We start from the raw sequence: 25,094 nt of genomic DNA on the forward strand, positions 1-25,094 counted from the left end.
GTATGGAAATGCCACACGCCCGTGTAAAAATCACTGCACCTATTTTTACGAAAAACTCGTTTTAAAACCCGATTTTTCATATTTTAATGGTCAATTAAACTCGATTTAATACTATTAATTAACATACATATACACCTTCAGTTAAGTTTATTGACATCAATTAAGCCTCAATTATCTAGAATTAGGTAATCAATTTCATGCATAACAACCACTGAATAAATCAAACAAGTGGCGTACCTTAGTCACTAGTAACCCACTCCATAGAAGCTTCATTTAAGTAATCGTTAGTATAAATTTAATGCCTTACACACCGTGTTATCAATCATCGTGTTATGAAGCAACAATACACCGTAAACCATTCAATAATTAAACTCAAACATGCCTCAAAATTATTATAAAACCATCCAAAATAAAATGTCCAATGTCCAATTACAACCAAAATTAAACTAATTCTCAAAAGTTTCACAATGCCCGATTACAGTCTCTAAAATGTGTAATAAAGTCTCTAGCATGCTTAAATCTCTTGGAACTCTCTTTCTCAGCTCCTCTACTCCTCAAGCCCGACGATTATCTGTACGAATTGTGAGGGTGTGAGCTTTAAAAAGCTCAATGAATGTTAATAAAAATAACTAGTAAATCAGCATCCAAATCATGCTTAAATTACATCCAATCAGTCACCAATTATCAGCCATAATAAAGAAACATGTTACTTTAATTTCCATATACTTTATCAATATCAAGAATCAATTATCCATGGCTTACAAACATCGAATGATATAACAATAATCACACATAAATATATTGGCATACAATTCTCATGGCTTAATTGGGTGATCATACATCAAAAAAATAGATCTCCGAACTCCCACAAATATCAATTACAATCCACTGAGTTGAGTGAGCCAAAGCACACGCTCCCTTATAGCACCTCAAATAACCCAATAAGTGGAGACTCGTGCTCAACACGGCTTTATCTACGCCAAACAAATCAGTCTACCTAGAGCCTTATGCTCACAATGTCACAAATAAATGTGAGTACTCACAAATCCTATAGCATATAAATTAGTCATTATTGTGCTCAATTTAATGTGACAATATGCTTATGTGTAACATGTAACATAGTCATTTAACATCCAAATAAGTCAAGCATTTCATTTGCCATTTTCTAATGTTCAATTACCAATTGTAACACCAATATATCATAATAAAAAACTTCAGTAAACATGCTTTAATCATCAATATAATTAACCTAACTAAATTGCACAAAACCACCTAAATGCTTACTTACCATTATTTAATAAAAATTCAACTCTTGTACATATAATATCAATCTTGCACAAATCAGCCATTCAACCATAATTACTCAATTGAAATAATCAATTAAGCTACTACTTAAACATAAATGAGGGTCAATTTACTAAATCGCCCTTAGAAACACTCACCACACAATTTATTCTACCACAAACAAGTGATCAACCAAGCAAAAATCCAAGCTTCAATTCTGGTTCGCTCGGTCATCTTCAAGATTTAGAGCTTCAACAGAGATAAAGTAGACATTACCACCTTTCTAATGCTATAATAAACACGAATTTTAATTAACTATACTAATCAAAATCCTCTTACAAAGATACCTTACAAGATTTGTAACATCAAGTCGAAAACTACCTTTCAATCATCAATACTAGACCAAATACAATTATACTAAGCATCAGTTACATCTTTAAATCAATTTCACAAAATTCTAGAAAATCGATTCATGAAGATTATGAAATTCAGATTTCTTTAAATTACCTCACAAATCATGTTTAATCTTGATAAATAAGATCAAAAACCTTTTAATAGATCCATTTTGAGTTGGAACATCCATTGATTTGTGGATTTACTCTCAAAATTCAAGATCCATCATTAAAGAACCATTTGTTCTTGAAAGAAGTTGGCATTGATAAAAATCCTTTATTTGACTCCTAAATCATGTAAAAATGTTTCTAATCATCATAAAAATAAGTTTAGCATTGAAGATTACCTTTGGTTCACTCTAAATTCGTTGATCGAAAATCTTGATTCAAGAAACTTGAGAAAATTCAGAACATTTTTTGCTACTTTTGAGAATAATTTTAGGTGAACTGAGAGAGTATTTTGAGAAGGAAATTGGTTGGATCTATTCTATGATGATAGATCTTTAAAATCATGCAAAGAAAACAAATTTTAAAACTCTCTAATCTGATGTAAAATGTGTGAAAATTGGGCTAGATACATTAGTTTTAAATCTGAAACCACCCACTGGAAATTTAAAAATTGAGAAATTTGCCTACTGACCACTCCCACATTTCCCTTACTTTACCATTTAATGCTTTCCCTCCAAAATTTTGAATTTTAAGTTTTATTTTCCATATAAATACTCTAAATTTTTCCTTATTTTACAATTAAACCCTATTTAATTAATATTTAAATTTTACCCAAATTACCCCTAATAAAAACTATTTTAAAATTCCTTTTCAACCCAAATTGATGATTTTCACTAATAATTATTTAAAATCTATAAAATTAATTTTTAAAAATATTTTTCTGATATTTTTCCGGATTATTCTTTAATCGATTTTAGATTAAATTAACCTCCTAAATTAAATTAAAAATTACTAGAAACCCTATAAATTCCTAGTTTTACACTCGAAACCCGAAAAATATATCCAAAACTACTAGACCCAGTTTAGGGATATTACAAACTTACATGTTGAATGGAAATGATGAAATGGTTGTGTTGCAAATGTGAATATATAGATATGGTATTAATGTTTAGAATTGAACCCATTGGAGATGAGATTTTTGCTAGAAAAGTCAAAGGAAATGTCTTTGGATTTGTTTAGGTAAGTGCATATTGACATCATTTTGGGCCATTAGCAAAACAAGTAGTCACTTTGTAACGTCAAGCCCTTGTCATCATAATGAGACCAAGTCAGTGAATTACATCGCAACGAGGAACCCCCGAAGTCGCAGCGGCAACCCTGTATTTTGTAAACTTTACAATTTAGTCCTAATTTGATCATGGGTTAGCAAAAGACCTTTCGCAAGCTCATATAAAACCTGAAAATGATAGCATATCATATTGATATTCATTAATATGGTTAATGGTATACATAAATGGAAAATTAAATTGTAGTTACTTCGTCAACTGATGTGGCATCCCGTAGCTCGAATCCAATGATCAGATCAGGTTTGGAGTGTTACATTTAATGGTATCAGAGTAACATGTTTAGCTAGTTCTTAAACTAAATCGAGCTCGAAATTAAGTCTAAAGGTACATGCCAACATTGAGTCGAGTCTGAGTCATGAATTAGATGCTGATTATGAATTGAGCTACTATATAGCTGATAATGTTAGGCAAATTGATAAATGTTGTTAGAGAAGAAGTTAACAACAGTAATCACCCCATTGAGGGTGAGAGTAAAGTGAGAATTGAGATATATGATATTGATCAAGCCGGTGCTCAAAACAAAAATAGAGTTAATAAAAGTCACATTAAGGGTCGTGGTGATAAGGATTTACTTCACGTTATAACGAAGTTTTCTGGAGAGTAGCAAGTGTTTCCTAGCAAGTTACACTAGTAGCTGCAACTTGGCGAGTCCTAATAAAAAAAGTTACGAAAGTATGAAACAACTGACTTCTAAAAGCTGAATGTGTTGACTGTTCATTAACTGAAATTTGGTTGGAATCAGCCGAATTAGTTCTCCAATAATTAGACTGCTCACCACCTGTATGTCAGGTGTGTGGTATCTCTTCTAAAGAGAGAGGCATATTAGTGGTGGCTAACTTTCACCCATCTTGTGCTTTCGAATCGAATTTCTTAGATATTTTGTCAGACCTAAGAAAAAGACTGAGTTAGGCAACTATCCATGCTAGTTATCAGTACTGGTGGTCGTGCTAAAGACGTTAGTCTTCCAAACTATGACTTTGTGGAAGAAACCATAAGGGTGGGTGTTGGAAAAAGACTAACCCATGTTGTTCAATGCAGGTCCCTAGAACATTTAACTAGTGAGTTCCTATGACTACCCAGAAATCTGTTCATTTAGTTAAAGGCCAGGGAAATAGTCGTAAAAAATCGATAGTGAGGAATAGTCAAATAAGGGAAGCAGGTTTTACAATCCAGCAATCTAAAGCTAGAGTTCTTACACAAGCCTATGTGGTCTGAACTAGGGAAGAGGATAATGTTACTGATGCTATAGTAAGAAAATTGAAATTGGAGTTGTTAAGTATAACAAGATTTGTTCCAAGTCCTTTGAAATAAATTGTACTCGTTGATCAAGTGTGCAAGTGAAGCACATTAGAAATCAAGAATAAATCATTCCTAGTTAATTTGTTAATCATATCGTTTGATGATTTTTATGTAATTATGAGAATAGACTGGTTGACCGAGCACTGTGCGATTTTGGACTATTATAGAAAGAAAGTTCTTTGTGAAAATCCTGAAACGAGAAATTATTAAAGTCAAGGGCATAAGATCGAGTAAATCTACTTATTTTTTTCTACAAAACAACATATAACAAAACCGCTCGGAAAGTAATTCTTTAGAAACAACTTATAACAAAACCTCTTTATATAGTGGTAGATCTATGTCCCGATACATACCTATTTTTTCTACAAAACAACATATAACAAAACCGCTCGGAAAGTATTTATGTTAGACACATTTAAAACAAAAGCAATTCAGGTGCATAAAAATTGCATTCACATTTTATCTACAAGAAACAAAATTACTTGATTAAAAGAAGTAGGATATCAGTGCCACGACGATGATTCCATTCACCCCTACTTTCTGTTAAATATTTTATAATGTTATCCATATTAATATCTTTAAAATATTCTAAATCACTGTTTTCAACAAAAATCAGATTCATAATATGGAGATTATAAAACTCACAAATTTCTCTAAGGGTGACATGTACATCTTTACCCTACATCGGTAAGTTTTCCCAAACAGCATCATAAGGTCATCTAGACTCTCGATCCCTAAATGATGCATAACTCTTGTACTACAAGGATTACAGTGAGTTCTTTAGGAGTTACACAAAAACATTCCCACCTATGATACTGAACGAGTGCCCAAATTTCTTTGCACAAGACCATCGATGACTCGAAGCCCTTCTCTTGTATGAACGTCTTTCTTTGAATTTCTAAGAAGAATTATCGACATTCGAGTTTGAAAAGTTGGATGGATTCACATCCACTTGTGCCTCTTGTTCATTAGTTCCTCTAGTTTTCCTATAGGGCATTTTCAAATGTATTTGACTAGATGAAGTAAAACAAATCGAGCAATATATTTCTCAAACCAATAATGCAATGTAACAGTAGAACTTAGAAATGAACCATTAACCTTAGTATGTCAAATATTTGTTGTTCCTTATGTAAGTTCATTACAAATTCCTCGTCAATGTGGAGTTTTATCACTGCACAAAATAAGAACAAAAAAAGCAAAAGAAAAATTTGTAGCAAAAAGACAAATAAAAGACATAGTGAATAAAGGTTTTGAAGTTAGAGTGTTTTAAAGAGAGTTGCGCAACGAGTCGGGTCGACCCTGCAGAAAATTGTAGTGATGTAACAATATAAGGGTTCAATGTCACGACATTCTAAGCAGTGTCCCGATGTCGCAACATCAGGATTCGGTGTCGCGACACACCCTGAAATTTTTTCATTTTGAGCCTACTGGCTATTATGTCGCGACACAGGGGTTTCATGTCTTGACATCGAGCTGCATTACTCAATTTCTCGAGTCTGTGGTCGGTGTTGCGACACGGGGGTGCCTTTTTGTGACACCGACCCTGTTTTGGCCCTTTTTCTTGAATTCTAAGGTTCTCAGTACATACCTAACCTAATTCCAAGTAATTTAAAGAAAAATTAAGTCGCAATCTACATATTCTACAATGTAAGTTTATTAAAATATAATAATTTACAAAAATTAAAATAGTTTAGGGAGGATCAAGTGTTCTACTGGATTCACCCGTTAGCTTTTTCAGTTTATGCATGGATGCGTAATTTATTGATTTTCTATCTATATTAGTCTAATGTCCATCATGCCACTGCATCGTGCTCCATTTTTCTTGTTCCCTAAATTTTTTTCTATCCTGCACTAATCATAGAAAATACATTTTTTGGCATAAGGTTATTAGGTTTTTACATATATTCATAGCATGCCTTCCTTAATTATTTCCTACTTCCCTCATTTTTTGGTGACCTCATTTAAATACTTCAATCTCACCATTAATTATCATGATTAATTCATTATTTTTAGGACCAATGTTTAGCTACTTCTTAGATTAAATCGAGCTTGAAATTAAGTCTATAGGTACATTCCAAGGTTGAGTCGAGTCTGAGTCATAATCGGATGTTGATTATGAATTGAGCTACTATATAGCTGATAATGTCAAGCAAATTGACAAATGTTGTTAGAGAAGAAGTTAACAACAGTAATCACCCCGTTGAGGGTGAGAGTAGAGTGAGAATCGAGATATGTGATATTGATCAGGCCGGTGCTTGAAACATAAATAGAGTTAATAAATGTCACCATGAGGGTCGAGGTGATGAGGATTTACTTCGCGCTATAGCGAAACTTTAATAAAGAGTAGCGAGAGTTTCCCAACAAGTTGCACTAGTAGCTACAGTTTGGCGAGTCCTGATAAAAATAGTTGCGAAAGTATGAAGCAACTGATTTCTAAAGGCTGAATGTGTTGACCCTTCATTAGCTAAAATTTGGTTAGATTCAACCGAACGAGTTCTCCAATAATTATAATGCTCACCACTTGTGTGTCAAGCGTGTGGTATCTCTTTTAAAAGGATAGGCATATTAGTGGTGGCTAACTGTCACCCGTCATGTGCTTACGAATTAGGTTTCTTAGATATTATGTCAGACCTAAGAAAAATACTAAGTCACGAAACTATCCATGCTAGTTTTTAGTACTGGTTATCCTGCTAAAGACGTTAGTCTTCCAAACTATGAACTTTGTGGAAGAAGCCACAAGGGAGAGTGCTAGAAAAAAAAACTAACCTATGTTGCCCATTACCGGTCCCTGGAACATTTGACTAGTGTGTGCCAGAGAAATGTTACTAATGTTCATGATGTTTCTGCGACTACTCAGAAATCTGCACATTTAGTTAGAGGCCAAGGAAAAAGCCGTGGGGAACAGTCAGAGAAAGGAAGTTGTTCTTCAATCTAGCAGTCTGAAGTTAGAGTTTTTGCACAAGCCTATGTGATCTAAACCAGGAAAGAGGATAATGTTATGGATCTTATAGCAAGAAAATTGAAATCGAAGTTGTTAAGTATAACAACATTTGTTCCAAGTCCTTTAAAATAAAATGTACTAGTTGATCAAGTGTACAAGCGATGCACATTAAAAATCCAACACAAATCATTCCTAGGTAATTTGTTAATCATGTCGTTTGATGATTTTGACGTAACTATGGGAATGGACTAGTTGACCGAGCACTGTCTGATTTTGCATTATTGTTAAAAAAAAGTTTTTTGTGCAAATCCTTAAGGTGAAATTATTGAAGTCAAAGGCATAAGATTGAGTAAATAGAACTTGGATAAAAGCTAAATGAGTAAGATCCGTACAATATGTGAGTTCCCAAAAGTGTATCCAAAAGAATTACCCGGAGTGCCTCCTGATAGTGAGGTTGATACAAGATCTTCTAGATTGCATCTTTATACGTTTTAGTATTTTGTCCTAGAGGGCTTCAGTATTGTCATTAAGAAGAAATATCGGTCAATGTGGCTCTGCATTAATTTTTATTGTTGATTAAGTCGGCAATCAAGAACCGATGTTAATTCGCATATTGATGATTTGTTTAAACGAATGAAAAGTGCATTTGTCTTGTAACAACCCATTTTTCAATGGTGATGGAATAGTAGTTTTAGGACCACAAGTTTCCGTTGTGTTAGCTTACAAATATTATTTATAGAATGTTTCGAGTCATTAGGGTTGTATTAAAATTTGGTTAAGAGATTTTAACATTTAGATAGTTAATTTAAGAAGAAGGACTAAATTATAAATGGTGCAAAACTTAGTAATTATTGCATTTAAATGATTAAATAGCTTAATAATCAAATAAGGAAGAATCTAAGTGGTAATTTAGCCTTAGTTAATATGTAAGACGACATTATGGATGAAAATTATAAAATAATATAAGATTTAATGGCAAAATGGTAAATATTGTAAAATTAAAACAAAATTAAATGAAGTAAAAGACATTTTCTTCTTCATTTTCACTTAATCTTGCTGAAAACACCATGGAAGCCTATTTTGGAGGTTCGGTTAGTTCATCTCTTGCATGAGTAAGTTTTTTAGCCCCATTTTTAATGAATTTTATGTTTTTAAGATCGTTGTAACTAAGTCTAGATAGCGTGAACCTTCGTTTTTGAATATGTTAAGAATTTTTGAAGTTTCCATTAATGAATCTTGAATGTTTTTAATGATAAATATGTGTTTAAAGCTTTGATTGTGGTAGTTGGTTGTTTTGTGAAGTGATTTTTGTTAGATTTTGACTAAAGGATTAAATTGTTAAAATGTCAAAATTTCAAGGTTTGATGGTGAATTTAATCTTTAATAGGGACTTTTTAGGTCAATATTCGGCTGTAATTTGATTCCTAGAAAGGGTCAATTTGATAATTTTCGAGTTAAGGGACTAAATTGCAAAAGTTGTGAAAGTTAGGGGAAATTGTGTAAATTTGAAAAATAAAAGGGTATAAACTATAAATTAAATTGGAAAATGAAATTTAAGCTAATAATTGAGAATTTTATATTTTTGATCAAGATCCTGTTGATTTACGTGGAAAAAGGAAAATAGCGAAATAATCCCTGAACTTCAACAACTATTACAACTTAGTCCAAGTAAGTTCGTATGGTTTATCATTTAATATCTATACAAAATGTTTGATGATATAATATGATATAATATATAAATTATTTTATTGTTGATGTAAAGTTATTTGAGAATTATTTTGAAATTCAATACTTTGATCGAATGAATGAGAGATAGAGTATAATTGAATGATGGCGTGTTATGTGGGGATTAGAATGGAGATTAATGTGGAGTGATATATTTATTTTTCTCCAGTAGGCTAAGGTTTAGCATTTTTGCGAACTCTCAAGTTGTTCTTCAATCTAGCGATCGAAGTTAGAGTTTTGCACAAGCCTATGTGATCTAAACCAGAAAGAGGATAATGTTATGGATCTTATAGCAAGAAAATTGAAATCGAAGTTGTTAAGTATAACAACATTTGTTCCAAGTCCTTTAAAATAAAATGTACTAGTTGATCAAGTGTACAAGCGATGCACATTAAAAATCCAACACAAATCATTCCTAGGTAATTTGTTAATCATGTCGTTTGATGATTTTGACGTAACTATGGGAATGGACTAGTTGACCGAAACATGCGATTTTGCATTATTGTTAAAAAAGAGTTTTTTGTGCAAATCCTTAAGGTGAAATTATTGAAGTCAAAGGCATAAGATTGAGTAAATAGAACTTGGATAAAAGCTAAATGAGTAAGATCCGTACAATATGTGAGTTCCCAAAAGTGTATCCAAAAGAATTACCCGGAGTGCCTCCTGATAGTGAGGTTGATACAAGATCTTCTAGATTGCATCTTTATACGTTTTAGTATTTTGTCCTAGAGGGCTTCAGTATTGTCATTAAGAAGAAATATCGGTCAATGTGGCTCTGCATTAATTTTTTATTGTTGATTAAGCTGGCAATCAAGAACTGATGTTCGTTACTGCATATTGATGATTTGTTTAAACGAATGAAAAGTGCATTTGTCTTGTAACAACCCATTTTTCAGTGGTGATGGAATAGTAGTTTTAGGACCACAAGTTTCCGTTGTGTTAGCTTACAAATATTATTTATAGAATGTTTCCAGAGTCATTAGGGTTGTATTAAAATTTGGTTAAGAGATTTTAACATTTAGATAGTTAATTTAAGAAGAAGGACTAAATTATAAATGGTGCAAAACTTAGTAATTATTGCATTTAAATGATTAAATAGCTTAATAATCAAATAAGGAAGAATCTAAGTGGTAATTTAGCCTTAGTTAATATGTAAGACGACATTATGGATGAAAATTATAAAATAATATAAGATTTAATGGCAAAATGGTAAATATTGTAAAATTAAAACAAAATTAAATGAAGTAAAAGACATTTTCTTCTTCATTTTCACTTAATCTTGCTGAAAACACCATGGAAGCCTATTTTGGAGGTTCGGTTAGTTCATCTCTTGCATGAGTAAGTTTTTTAGCCCCATTTTTAATGAATTTTATGTTTTTAAGATCGTTGTAACTAAGTCTAGATAGCGTGAACCTTCGTTTTTGAATATGTTAAGAATTTTTGAAGTTTCCATTAATGAATCTTGAATGTTTTTAATGATAAATATGTGTTTAAAGCTTTGATTGTGGTAGTTGGTTGTTTTGTGAAGTGATTTTGTTAGATTTTGACTAAAGGATTAAATTGTTAAAATGTCAAAATTTCAAGGTTTGATGGTGAATTTAATCTTTAATAGGACTTTTAGGTCAATATTCGCTGTAATTTGATTCCTAGAAAGGGTCAATTTGATAATTTTCGAGTTAAGGGACTAAATTGCAAAAGTTGTGAAAGTTAGGGAAATTGTGTAAATTTGAAAAATAAAAGGGTATAAACTATAAATTAAATTGGAAAATGAAATTTAAGCTAATAATTGAGAATTTTATATTTTGATCAAGATCCTGTTGATTTACGTGGAAAAAGGAAAATAGCGAAATAATCCCTGAACTTCAACAACTATTACAACTTAGTCCAAGTAAGTTCGTATGGTTTATCATTTAATATCTATACAAAATGTTTGATGATATAATATGATATAATATATAAATTATTTTATTGTTGATGTAAAGTTATTTGAGAATTATTTTTGAAATTCAATACTTTGATCGAATGAATGAGAGATAGAGTATAATTGAATGATGGCGTGTTATGTGGGGATTAGAATGGAGATTAATGTGGAGTGATATATTTATTTTTCTCCAGTAGGCTAAGGTTTAGCATTTTTTGCGAACTCTCATATTATACTTCCTGTTTTGTTGTGCTTTCGGTTGGACTAGTTCTTCGGAGCAATTGGCGTGTTATCGGGTGGATTAATGTGCTTGTATCTGTAGTCGTTTATCAAATCATAAATGATTGTATTACACTTAAATAATGACTTTGAATGTCATGACATGTAATTGATATCTAGACTTGATTATATTGTGGATATATATATTATTCTCAGAGAACTTTGGTTGAGTTTTGAATTGAATTATACAATTCACCGGGTTGAGATTTTAGATGATAAGAAACATTGTAGTTGACATATTATTGGTTGAAATGTTGTTTTTACTTTGGTAAGGTTTATTGATTCTATATATCAAATTTACTAAGCTTCAATAAGCTTACCAATTGGTATAGATTCAATCTCCCAGAAAATGGCGTATCAGAAGGTCAAGAAGCTGTTGGTGACATGAATGTTGGAATAAGAGGCGGGCGTTAAGCAGCCTTTGTTGATTGAGACTTTGTAAGATAGCTTCCACCTTAGTTTCTTCTTCCCTTAACTGCTGCTGCCTCAGGGCGCTTGTCTCTTCCCTCTTCAATGCTACCTCTTCTTGAAGCTTTTCCATTTCAGCCACAATTGAGCTACACTGCATCCTACCAGCAGTTTTTGAAACTTCAAGTTAAATTTTTTTTTCAGAAGACTGTACATAATTTAGCATTTAATTCTTTTTTTAATAATAATTAGTATATAATTTTTTTTCTAAAATATTAAACGAACCGTGTTTGTTGTCTGACTCTGATCATTCCCATCTCCGCTCTCATGCGCTCGCGGAATCTCTTTGGAAAAAAAAAATTCATGAATTAATCATTCAACTAAACTAATAAAGGCATAGATCAAAATGGGAAATGATAATTACCTTTTCCTTCCTTTTTGATGATTTCTTCCATTTCGCCTTCATTAGTAAATAAATCATGCTCTTCATATTTTCGAATTTGCTGGGAATTTAGTAAGTAAAAATTTCCTTTTCCTTTTACTTTTCCTTTGCCATATACAAGAAGTAGACCTCCTTTTATAGACATCTTTAGTAAATGAGATAGGGTCTCCCCATGCTTACGCGCTAAAGAATTGGGCCCACTAATCGTCCATGAAAGGCCTTTACCTCGACCTCTACCTCTTCCACTTATCTTTTTAACCTGTAAATTGCTATACATTTTCCGTTAACACCAATTAAACTTTTTTTTATCTATAATATAATATATAAGAGCAGGGTTTGGAAAAAAAATTGAACCAATGGGAATACCCTTTACTGCTCATCATATATTAAATTAATTTTAAAAATAATTTTAATTTAATTTAAAAAGTTGTACAACTTTAAAAAATAAATTTATTAATTAAATAGAACTCTAAGTATAAAAAACGTTAAAATTAGTCTATTTCCTTTTTCATATATATACAATAGCATTTACCACTAATTTTGTCTATATTTATAAGTTTTTAAATAATTTTATAATTATGCAAAATTGTTGAAAGATGGATGCAAAGTTTGGGAAAGTACATTGATGTGATTGTAGATGTTAATAAAAAAAGTAGAGAAAGACAAAGAGAGATAAGAAAAGACGGGGAAAAAAAGACAATGAAACTAAACGGAAAGAAAGAAGGAAAGAAAGGAAAGGAAAGGAAAGGGAGGAAAAATTATGCTTTTTGTGTTTATATATTTTACATATTAATAATTTTTTGTGTAATTTTATTGTATTCATATTATTTTTCTTTTATCACTTTGTTATATATCAATTTATGTTCTTTTGAAAAAAACTTAGCATAAAATTAGAAAAGAAAATTAGTAATCATGAAGAAACCAAGAAAAAGGGATAAAATTAACCTGAACTAAGGAGCTTGCTCTATAAATTTGTTCCTACGTCCTTCACCTTCATTGATTAGATGTTAAAATAGAAGAGTTCAGCAAATGGATCATCCTATTCAGTATGTTCGTATAAGATGAAGCCATTATTGCAAATAGATATCACCAATTAATTTTAAAAAATAAACTACTATTCAAGGATTTATATATAGAGTTTCATCGGTTCTCAACCCTTATTTAACTAATTGACTCTAATTATTAAATCTCTTTCGACTCCTTCAAAATAAATACTAAAAAATCCTCTCAAATTCATAACATGAAAATTAAAAAATATACCAAAACGAAAGAAAGAAAAGCATGTGTTAATGAGCATAATATTGCAAACATCTTGAAAATGATCAATCTATGTCATCCATTTTGTGTTTGCGATCATGGTAAGTGGCTGTGGTTAGAGCATGGAAATTTAGATCTTGAAAATAGATATTGGAACTGGAAATTTAGATGAGCAATTATTTCATATTTTGCAACATAATTAACTCCACAGTTTCTATTTTTTTAAATTCTATTTTGTATTGACAATATCATATTTATATATTTTTTTAATAATTTATAATTGCACAATTATTCAATGACCAATGAAAAGCTCGAAAAAGCTACATGGAGGCAATTAGACCTGATCTTGAGCCGAACCACTTGTCCAAGCTCGAAGGGGGTTTAGGCAAAAATATAAACTCGAAAAATAAATTTGGATAAAAAAATAAGGCTCATTTTCTAAACGGGTCGGCCTTCGATAAGATTTTTTTGACCTAGGCCCGACCTGAAATTACCTATTTTTTTCATGTTTCGGTTTTTCTGCCATTTTGTTATTGTTATTTGGATATCGTATGACTCTTGTTTTATTATTAATTTTGCTACTATTTTAGAGGTATTTACTTGCAAAGTTGCAACTATCAAAATATTATTTAAGTATAAAGACTTTTTAAATATATTTTCAATTTGTTGGGAAATATTTATGTTAATATTTTTAGTATATTTGATGTATTATAATTTTAAAATTATTTTTATATAAAATTTAATACAAATGGCCTAGGCTCAAGTTTAATTTTTTTTATCTAGGTCAAGTTTAAGTAAAATTTTAAGTTCATTTTAAGTAAAATTTAAACTTAAAAATATCTAAATTTAACGATCTCCTCGGTCCCACCTGACCATTATCAAATCTAGAGGCCGTCAACGTGGGGCCTTTTTTTTTTTTTACTTTGTAACGTGGGAGGAAAAGGATGGAAGAATAGAAGTAGAGACAGACAAAGGGAGATGATAACGTGTGTTGGTTATTAGTTGATTGAGTAGGGCAGGCTGAACAAAAGAGAGATGAAAAGAGAAGGAACTAAAGTGGAAAGAAAGAGTGGCTTTTCGTATTTATTTACTTTTTACATATTAAAATTTTTAATGTATTTTATTTTTTTCTCGTTTTGTGTTATATCTTAATTTAATTTATTTTCTAAGACATAACATTATAGAAAAATTATTTAAATATTTTATCTTCGTGGTCTAATTTAGAGAACAATTATTTAATAATTTATTTTATGTTATTTTATTCTCAAATGATATATTTAGATGGATTCGTCCGAGTTTGACTCGTAAATTGATTTAGGATTTACAGTTGATCAATTATAAAAAAGTTAAAAATTAAATAATTTGAATAATTATTTTTTCTTTAATTTAAAATTATATATTTTAAAGATTTGATAGGCATATCCTTTCACAAATCGATTTAAGATTTGTTCTTGATTTACTTATATTTTTGTTTATTTGGATGGGATTAATATTTCATACATTAGCATTTTTAGTTGAATTTAAATTTGTTTAGGAGGAATAAGCTAAAATTAAGAGAAAAATCGATTTGTCATTATCCTATTGGAAAGAGATAGAGATGACGCGGAATCACAGCTTTCATACAATCTCTTCTCATTTTTTTATTCCAAGCAGCTTTTAAAAATTGTCACATGTCTTTTTTTTAATATTAAACTATACCCTTATAAGACGTTTGATAATCACCTAACCTTACTTGTGGAGTAAAACTTCATTGACATGTATCAAATATTTTTCTTAAAATGATTATTTATATTTCACTTTTGGCTCAATTAAGAACCTTAATTATTCACATTTGGCCAAAAAAGTTTTTTTAATTTTTAAATGATATATTTAAAATTTAACTAGTTAATTGAAAATCCTTATCCAACCCTAAATAAATAATCAATTAAAATATCATAATTTTGAAAAATCAAGTAATTATAGTTTATTAAAATTTATTTTGAAATTAATTATTAAATAAAATTGATAGAAAATTAAAATTCTCTGCGCAGGGAGATACAATAATAGTATAATAAAATTCTGATAAATAAATATTTGAAAATTTGAGAGTATATTAAAGAATGTATTTGACAAAATGTAATTACATTATAATTCTTTATGTCATATTTATAGTATAAATTGTAATTAAACAATTATATAAATTTAAAAAAATATTATAAAATGATCAATAATACTTGATAATGAAAATTTATAAGCAAGTAACAAAACTTACAATTAAATCATCTTATATAATATGTTAATTCAAAAAATTGACAATATAATTAGTAACCAAGATAAGAAAAATTAATGTCTCGTAAATTCTATCTAATTGCTCTTGTGTTCCATATTTATTGACTCGACTCTCTTTAACATTAAAACATACTTATTGTCAACACTGTTAGTCTTTGGCCAAATTATTCGTCATTTGAATCTAAATCAGTATTATTAAAATTATCAAAATTTGTTTTTTCCATGTCTTCTTCAAAGTATGGATGATCTCAATTCCACCACGATAAAATTATGAAATATGCAATATGCTAGACGATCTAACCTTTTTGTACGCTATATGAAGGTAGTGTTGTTAATATGAAAAATAATTAGTAGGTCAAAATGTATAAGAAATTATCTCTTATCAATAAAATTTTCATTAGTAAAATAACATATAATTATATTTTAAGAAATAAAACATATGTCTTAAAATTAAAATATTAAGGTAAATTGATTTGAGAGAAATTGTTTGTACTTGCATATTATCCCCATTCTCAACCCCTTCACAAGAAATAGAGAGTCCTGTAATTGGAATGCTCAATTCAACGGGGTTTATTAATTACAATGATTATTCGACATGTTATAAATATAAAATTATAAGGTTAAAATAAGTTGGAAGTCTTTGTACTTTTTATACATTTGAAATTGAGTCCTCTACTAAGCCATTATTGCAAATAGATATCACCAATTAATTTTAAAAATAAACTACTATTCAAGGATTTATATATAGAGTTTCATCGGTTCTCAACCCTTATTTAACTAATTGACTCTAATTATTAAATCTCTTTCGACTCCTTCAAAATAAATACTAAAAAATCCTCTCAAATTCATAACATGAAAATTAAAAAATATACCAAAACGAAAGAAAGAAAAGCATGTGTTAATGAGCATAATATTGCAAACATCTTGAAAATGATCAATCTATGTCATCCATTTTGTGTTTGCGATCATGGTAAGTGGCTGTGGTTAGAGCATGGAAATTTAGATCTTGAAAATAGATATTGGAACTGGAAATTTAGATGAGCAATTATTTCATATTTTGCAACATAATTAACTCCACAGTTTCTATTTTTTTTTAAATTCTATTTTGTATTGACAATATCATATTTATATATTTTTTTAATAATTTATAATTGCACAATTATTCAATGACCAATGAAAAGCTCGAAAAAGCTACATGGAGGCAATTAGACCTGATCTTGAGCCGAACCACTTGTCCAAGCTCGAAGGGGGTTTAGGCAAAAATATAAACTCGAAAAATAAATTTGGATAAAAAAATAAGGCTCATTTTCTAAACGGGTCGGGCCTTCGATAAGATTTTTTTGACCTAGGCCCGACCTGAAATTACCTATTTTTTTCATGTTTCTGTTTTTCTGCCATTTTGTTATTGTTATTTGGATATCGTATGACTCTTGTTTTATTATTAATTTTGCTACTATTTTAGAGGTATTTACTTGCAAAGTTGCAACTATCAAAATATTATTTAAGTATAAAGACTTTTTAAATATATTTTCAATTTGTTGGGAAATATTTATGTTAATATTTTTAGTATATTTGATGTATTATAATTTTAAAATTATTTTTATATAAAAATTTAATACAAATGGCCTAGGCTCAAGTTTAATTTTTTTTTATCTAGGTCAAGTTTAAGTAAAATTTTAAGTTCATTTTAAGTAAAATTTAAACTTAAAAAATATCTAAATTTAACGATCTCCTCGGTCCCACCTGACCATTATCAAATCTAGAGGCCGTCAACGTGGGGCCTTTTCTTTTTTTTTTTTTTTTACTTTGTAACGTGGGAGGAAAAGGATGGAAGAATAGAAGTAGAGACAGACAAAGGGGAGATGATAACGTGTGTTGGTTATTAGTTGATTGAGTAGGGGCAGGCTGAACAAAAAGAGAGATGAAAAGAGAAGGAACTAAAGTGGAAAGAAAGAGTGGCTTTTCGTATTTATTTACTTTTTACATATTAAAATTTTTTAATGTATTTTATTTTTTTTCTCGTTTTTGTGTTATATCTTAATTTAATTTATTTTCTAAGACATAACATTATAGAAAAATTATTTAAATATTTTATCTTCGTGGTCTAATTTAGAGAACAATTATTTAATAATTTATTTTATGTTATTTTATTCTCAAATGATATATTTAGATGGATTCGTCCGAGTTTGACTCGTAAATTGATTTAGGATTTACAGTTGATCAATTATAAAAAAGTTAAAAATTAAATAATTTGAATAATTATTTTTTCTTTAATTTAAAATTATATATTTTAAAGATTTGATAGGCATATCCTTTCACAAATCGATTTAAGATTTGTTCTTGATTTACTTATATTTTTTGTTTATTTGGATGGGATTAATATTTCATACATTAGCATTTTTAGTTGAATTTAAATTTGTTTAGGAGGAATAAGCTAAAAATTAAGAGAAAAAATCTGATTTGTCATTATCCTATTGGAAAGAGATAGAGATGACGCGGAATCACAGTTTCATACAATCTCTTCTCATTTTTTTTATTCCACAAGCAGTTTTAAAAAATTGTCACATGTCTTTTTTTTTTAATATTAAACTATACCCTTATAAGACGTTTGATAATCACCTAACCTTACTTGTGGAGTAAAACTTCATTGACAATGTATCAAATATTTTTTCTTAAAATGATTATTTATATTTCACTTTTGGCTCAATTAAGAACCTTAATTATTCACATTTGGCCAAAAAGTTTTTTTAATTTTTAAATGATATATTTAAAATTTAACTAGTTAATTGAAAATCCTTATCCAACCCTAAATAAATAATCAATTAAAATATCATAATTTTGAAAAATCAAGTAATTATAGTTTATTAAAATTTATTTTGAAATTAATTATTAAATAAAATTGATAGAAAATTAAAATTCTCTGCGCAGGGAGATACAATAATAGTATAATAAAATTCTGATAAATAAATATTTGAAAATTTGAGAGTATATTAAAGAATGTATTTGACAAAATGTAATTACATTATAATTCTTTATGTCATATTTATAGTATAAATTGTAATTAAACAATTATATAAATTTAAAAAATATTATAAAATGATCAATAATACTTGATAATGAAAATTTATAAGCAAGTAACAAAACTTACAATTAAATCATCTTATATAATATGTTAATTCAAAAAATTGACAATATAATTAGTAACCAAGATAAGAAAAATTAATGTCTCGTATAATTCTATCTAATTGCTCTTGTGTTCCATATTTATTGACTCAGACTCTCTTTAACATTAAAACATACTTATTGTCAACACCTGTTAGTCTTTGGCCAAATTATTCGTCATTTGAATCTAAATCTGTATTATTAAAATTATCAAAATTTGTTTTTTCCATGTCTTCTTCAAAGTATGGATGATCTCAATTCCACCACAGATAAAATTATGAAATATGCAATATGCTAGCACGATCTAACCTTTTTTGTACGCTATATGAAGGTAGTGTTGTTAATATGAAAAATAATTAGTAGGTCAAAATGTATAAGAAATTATCTCTTATCAATAAAATTTTCATTAGTAAAATAACATATAATTATATTTTAAGAAATAAAACATATGTCTTAAAATTAAAATATTAAGGTAAATTGATTTGAGAGAAATTGTTTGTACTTGCATATTATCCCATTCTCAACCCCTTCACAAGAAATAGAGAGTCCTGTAATTGGAATGCTCAATTCAACGGGTTTATTAATTACAATGATTATTCGTACATGTTATAAATATAAAATTATAAGGTTAAAATAAGTTGGAAGTCTTTGTACTTTTTATACATTTGAAATTGAGTCCTCTACTTTTAAGATTTTAAAATACAAGTTTGATTATTAACATTGTTCTTTTATTAAATTTAGATTCATTACAACATTTTTTTTGTTTTGTTTTATGACTATCAAGTGAGTATTTTTTTATTTATTTCAAAGTTCGAACAATAAATTTAATACAAGAATTTTAAGTTGATAACAATTATATCTAAATTTTAAAATTTTAAAATTAAAAAATTAAATTTCTAAAATAAAAGTAAAATACAAATTCCAAATATATGAGAAATACAAAATAATCTCGATTTGGTTTAGCGCACTTATAAAAATATATCAGAATCTATGTAATACTACTAAACAAGTTGTTGAATTGTTAAATTAATAAGCTTTGTACTTAATATAGCCGTTATTTCAAAAGTATTTTTTAAAAGTTAAAACTAAATTAAAAATATAATTACAATTATAAATATATATATTCAAATAATTATAATCAAAATAAGTATAATTAGATTGTTAATTAAAATATATCCAAACTTAAATTAAAATGAAATTGGATCGGACCTAAAATGATAAGACTTAAACCAAAATATATATGAACCAAAGACACACACAGTGAGACAAGAATATGGAATTTTAAACATCCATGGCTTAACCTAATTTCAAATGTTGATTTTATGTTAGGGGGGTATTGGCTCATTTGGATAGAAATAAAATTTAAGACTTTATTTGAGTGAAAAGAAAAAAAAAGGGTTTATCTCAATAAAGTAACAAAGATTAATGGCCTATTCAGTATTTTAGCCGTTCTTCATTTAACAACACTATAGCTTGAAATGGCCAGCTCATTTTGACGGTTTGATGATGAATGGAACTCAAAGAGATAATACTTCCCATTGTACCATAAATGATGATTACCGAATTTGTCAAATATTCACAATTTTCATATGAAAATATGTGCTTTTTAAGAGTTTGATCCTCCATTGGAACCATTAAGACAAACACTAGTTATTAAAACCATTAAGATATAGCCGATAAGAGTTGAGTATAATCATACCGTAAAACAAACATGAAGGATAACTTAATCATAAAAAAAAAAAAAAAAAAACACCATGATTGACAACTAAGTTTTTTGATAAGAGATAGGGAGTAAAAATGTCTTGGAGATGAATCTAGAAAACACGAGTGCTTTACCGCTCCTGTAGTTCAGTGAATCGTAGACAACTGAATTTTGATAAAATTCATTTGAATATGAATTAATGACAATTTACTAAGGTTGAAACCCTTTCTAATCCATTGATCGAGTAAACCGAAACAACAAATGCCATGACAAATGGCCACAAGTATGTTTTCTGGTTCAAATATCAGTCGAAGTAGACGAGGGGGAAACCTTTTTCCTGGAAATCACCTTCACATTTCTTTCTCATGGTCTTGACTTCCTTTATTTTACAACCAATTATCTGACTCGGAACTAGCTGTTTCTTTGAAAGCAAGGCTTGCTTCCATGAACAAATTATCAGATATGTCCCAAAGTTCTTTTGCAAGTTTGGTATTGTGTGATAGCACTGATGAATCCACAGTCCTACCCTTTCCACCAAAAAAGTATACCCCAGAGGCTTCCTGAAATACCAAAGTCAGAAATCAATAGGTTCACTAAATCACCAGAGATAATTTTTTTTTCCCTCGAGATATGATGCAATATTACCATCAGACAAGAATGGAGAAGGTTCATTACTCGAACTAAGTTGCAAATTTCAGCGTTGGAGACTAACAGTATAATTGGATTCATCATTTATGACTAGTTAATGTTAAGACTTTGGTAAGAAGAAACTATAATCATATATCTCAGATGAACTTACAGGTGGGGCAAGGGCTGCATCAATAAGAGAGCTAACCCCATTCTTTGGTGACTGCAAAAGGCCCAAAGACTTCAAAACTTGAAATGCCAAACTCGAAAGACACGAAGGGACTTCCCTCATGATGTTGGTTTTTACACTTCCAGGATCCGCAGCACTTCAAAAGCAAAACAGACCATATTACATTTCATAAAGTGGATAGATGCCTAATACAAATGCTTTTCAAGATGAAAAATAATAAAGATGTTCTATAGCCGTTATAAGACCATCAAAGTTAAAATGAATTTTTCTCTTTTCTTTAAGAGAAAAAGTTTAACAAAAACCACTTAAAATATACTTTACAGAGACATGATAAGGTTGATCCATCAAGCCAAGTTGCCGGTGGAGCTCATATGAGAAGAGAATCAAGAATACTGTTGAAACAAAATTACATGTCATTGATAGAATGGAGATGAAAGTCAATCACAATAATCTTTCATGTTAAATGAATTACATTTCGAGTACTCATAGAGACGGGCAAATGGATATTGTTCTGATCTCAAGAAACGTGTCCCATAAACAGATTCCTTGTCAACCTGTACATCAAAAACTGAAGGAAAGTGCACGAATGTAGTTATATGAGGGTCTTTCCCCCTATTTCTCAAACACTATGCTTGCCCCGAAGAATATACATACATACATATATATATCTGTTATATATATATATATATGAATTACCTGAAGAATATATAATACACGGCATCTAGAAAGATACTCACCACTTCGATGTGTAAAGGATGTGACATTTACAATCCGAGAAGGAACAGGGCTTCTTTTAAGAAGAGGTAGTAGTAATTTGGTCAGACAGAACGGTCCTATGTAATTTGTACCCATCATCCTGAGGAACACGAGTGAACTTGTAAGAAGGAATTTGAGGACAGAAAAGGGACATTGTGACCACAAGAACAAATGGTGCGAAGGACAGGAAATACTCAAAACCAACGGCAGTTTGAGGTTAATCTGCACTAGCAAGTGGTAAGAACTTCTAGGTAAGGTTAAATTTCACTCGAAGAAAATGTAGCATATTAAACCTTTTCGCATTTGGGAGATTTGGGTAGTTAAGATTCAAGAATGGATCATGACAACCTGTTTGATAGCTGAGAAAATCTACCAAGAAAATGAAGATAACAAGAATCGTATATTGATGATTCTAAAAGGACTATTTGTTAATAACAACCATGCAGCTGTATGCACATGTAACGATCTTAATTAACATCGTAACCATCATCGTAGCAACCTAAGTACCTAACAGCTTGCAACTGACAGTATACACTAACACAGGTTACACATTTTCCAACCAGTAAAGAATATTATACAGTTGAACCAATATGCAGCATCAAAGCTAGAGTAGTTAATTACTGATCATAGCCTTCAGGTGTGGTTCGCGATGATGTTGCCAGTATCCCAGCATTATTAATCAAGAGCTGCAAAGAACAATGCAGTTTGCAATCCAAAAGCCACTGCTGAAGTGAGCTTTTGAACTCCAAAATTGATTGGAATGATGCCAGGTCAACCACAAAAGCTTTGACATGGGCATCTTTATTCTGGGTTTTTATCTCTGTCATAATCTATAAACAACAAGAACCAAAAAGACAAATAGGATAAACAGCATCATAAAACGAGAGGACACATGCAACAATAAATTTACTGTGTATATATCTATATACCTTTGATAACAAATGCGATGATCGTCCAACTGCAGAAACCAACGTAAATAAATGTCAAGTGAGATGCTCAATTTAAAGACACGAGCAGGTAAAAGAGCCTTCACTGGATAGTTTATGTCATGACCCGACCCAGCCTGCTAGACCACGTGTGAGACACAAATCAAATTGCCTGGTTTAGTTACTGACAGGTCCTCAAGGTTTTGCCACCGCTTTGAGTGCACTCTACAGAACATATACCTCTTATCTAGCTAGTTCAATTTGTATCCCTTCTACAAAACTATTATTATATGTAAGTATATGGGTTCGAATATGTGGTGGCACGCTTAAGTGTGAAAACAAACCTTGAGAGGCTAGCAATGGGCATTCAAGCAAGGCAATTCCAGTTCGTGTCTCACGAGCCAAAATAGAACGAGATGCATCTAGAAAATTAAAAGTAAATGAAATAAGTTGTGGGCAGAGCAGGGTACCAAGAACAACAAAGAAGCCTTCCCGTGAAAGAGCGTGCGCAGCCGCAGCTCCCAGTCCTGATGTAGCCTGCAGCAATGAGGGAATGAAACAAAAAGGAAAGAAACCACAAACTAGTAATAATAATTCAGGCTAGTGAGGTGAAAATAAAGAAGACTTACGCCTGTAATGATGCAAACAGGCGTCACAGACTCAGAGATTGGAGGATGACATCGTGGGTAGGATTGGAGTCGGCGAGAAAAGATCCAGTTGGTGTGTAACTGGAAGTAAGAAATGAAGAGTGAGATTGTCCAAAACACGGCCATTCTCCAAAAACTAATGGACGCAGCAAAACGAAGAGCTTCTTTCAACTCCTTTATCATATTTTGCAGATTCAATAAATTCAGTAATAAGATACTAAAAACAGTAAGCTGTGTAGATAGGCTGAGTTCCTTTGAGACAAACTGTCGAACACGTTATACTCAATAGCATAAATAGTTTATTATTACGCAGGTGATCGGTACAGCAATCTGGATGTACTAATTTGAGAGCTTTTTTTCCTTAACGACCTACGACTTGCGGGTTGAAAACGAATGTTTTCGTTAAAATGGAAAGAAAGTGGAAGAGGAATTAAAAGAATAATAGTGAGCAGAACTTTTTAACTTTATATGAAAGTGTTTGGGTGAAGATTTAGAAAGATTTTAATATATATATACATATTTGGATAAATAGAAGTCTAAAATTTTGAGTTAAATTTTTATAAATTTTTATTTTGACTATGGAAAATAAAAACTATATATAATTTAAGCATTATCATTATATTTTTTAATCATGGTTGTGACATACTTTATAATTTTAATCAGTTTAGGTTAATTTATCATTAATACTCATTTTAATCATCTAATTTTATCTAAACTCAATCTAAAATTTAAATTTTACATCTTCTCGAATCAACCTTCCTTCAACTGAAACATAATCTACCACTCCCTACCTTCCTCCACGATCCCAAAACTCAAACACCAAGTAGATCCAAGCCCATCAAACATGCCATTTTCATCTCACAATCACTAAATTCCATAACAACTTATTCAAACCCACAAAAATAGTTGACTATACTGTGAATGTTACCTCATCCATCCCTTCCAGGACGTATAAATATGGTTTAAAAATTCCTCTTTAGAAAGCGTCAATGCAAGCAGAGTTTGTGCATCAAAACGAAATAGAACTTGGGAATTGGTTCCACCTAATCTAACTTGATTGTAATGGGATATTTCCAGTTAAACAAAAACCTGATGGCTCTATTAATCGCTATAAAGCGAGATTGCAACAGTAGATTATTATTTTACATTCAACCCAATGTTAAACCTACTTTGATCCGTTTGATTCTTTTTATAACCATACTAAATCATTGGAAATTTCATAAATCGATGTCAATAATACTTTTCTTCGAGATTCTCTTAATGAATAAGTCTTTATGAGACAACAATTAATATTTAAGGACTCAATCCATCCAAATTATAAATGCAAATTATCTAAGACCATCTCTAGGCTCAAACAAGCCCCACAACAATGGGATAAAGACCTCACCAAAGTTCTCTTGCAAATGGGGTTCCAACACTCTCTGTCATATGCCTCCTTGTTCATCAAATACATCAATGGCAATTGCATCTACTTCTTAGTTTATGCCAATGACATTGTAATAACCATAAACATCACATCCCTCATAAAAAATCTTATTTTATCTATCTACAAAATTTCCGATTAAAAATCCTG

The 25,094-nt window shown here is 30.2% G+C and overlaps 2 protein-coding genes across 5 annotated transcripts; both read right to left on the reverse strand.

Annotated features, from left to right (window-relative positions):
• Positions 1-237: 237 nt before the first annotated feature.
• LOC105796100 (hypothetical protein) lies at positions 238-12,084 on the reverse strand. 3 transcript variants are annotated; one of them, XR_008194241.1, is made up of 5 exons: positions 11,969-12,084; positions 11,830-11,888; positions 11,457-11,705; positions 1,443-1,533; positions 238-571 (listed from the first exon to the last, which is right to left on the reverse strand). XR_008194241.1 is itself a non-coding variant. In XM_052628071.1 (4 exons), the coding sequence occupies exons 1-3, from the start codon at positions 12,032-12,034 to the stop codon at positions 11,471-11,473; spliced, it is 360 nt and encodes a 119-aa protein (XP_052484031.1). In that variant the 5' UTR covers positions 12,035-12,084; the 3' UTR covers positions 1,306-1,533; positions 11,457-11,470. The 3 variants fall into 3 exon arrangements, 2 of the variants coding, with proteins under 2 accessions (XP_052484031.1, XP_012481182.1); XM_052628071.1 differs by lacking the exon at positions 238-571 and having other exon boundaries at positions 1,306-1,533; XM_012625728.2 differs by lacking the exons at positions 238-571; positions 1,443-1,533 and having other exon boundaries at positions 10,810-11,705.
• An 8,347-nt stretch (positions 12,085-20,431) lies between these two features.
• LOC105796948 (uncharacterized) lies at positions 20,432-24,014 on the reverse strand. Of its 2 annotated transcripts, none has more exons than XM_012626813.2 (9): positions 23,504-24,012; positions 23,345-23,411; positions 22,878-22,906; positions 22,570-22,778; positions 21,930-22,048; positions 21,665-21,760; positions 21,509-21,584; positions 21,175-21,328; positions 20,432-20,935 (listed from the first exon to the last, which is right to left on the reverse strand). In XM_012626813.2, the coding sequence occupies exons 1-9, from the start codon at positions 23,702-23,704 to the stop codon at positions 20,762-20,764; spliced, it is 1,125 nt and encodes a 374-aa protein (XP_012482267.1). In that variant the 5' UTR covers positions 23,705-24,012; the 3' UTR covers positions 20,432-20,761. The 2 variants fall into 2 exon arrangements, with proteins under 2 accessions (XP_012482267.1, XP_012482268.1); XM_012626814.2 differs by having other exon boundaries at positions 20,787-20,935; positions 21,514-21,584; positions 23,504-24,014.
• Positions 24,015-25,094: the final 1,080 nt, after the last annotated feature.

The sequence above is a fragment of the Gossypium raimondii genome, chromosome 3 (assembly GCF_025698545.1).
Source record: "Gossypium raimondii isolate GPD5lz chromosome 3, ASM2569854v1, whole genome shotgun sequence".
NCBI lineage: Eukaryota > Viridiplantae > Streptophyta > Magnoliopsida > Malvales > Malvaceae > Gossypium > Gossypium raimondii.

Bases quoted from the DNA above. Each gene is read 5' to 3' on its own strand.
- LOC105796100 (XM_052628071.1), bottom strand. From the start codon at position 12,034: ATGAAGAGCATGATTTATTTACTAATGAAGGCGAAATGGAAGAAATCA. The intron at 11,889-11,968 runs GTAATTATCATT...TTTTTTCCAAAG, and splicing joins CATCAAAAAGGAAGGAAAAG to AGATTCCGCGAGCGCATGAG. The intron at 11,706-11,829 runs GTTCGTTTAATA...AACTGCTGGTAG, and splicing joins AGAGTCAGACAACAAACACG to GATGCAGTGTAGCTCAATTG.
- LOC105796948 (XM_012626813.2), bottom strand. From the start codon at position 23,704: ATGATAAAGGAGTTGAAAGAAGCTCTTCGTTTTGCTGCGTCCATTAGT. The intron at 22,907-23,344 runs GTACCCTGCTCT...TGGTTTCTGCAG, and splicing joins AGGCTTCTTTGTTGTTCTTG to TTGGACGATCATCGCATTTG. The intron at 22,049-22,569 runs GTAATTAACTAC...CGTGTTCCTCAG, and splicing joins ACACCTGAAGGCTATGATCA to GATGATGGGTACAAATTACA.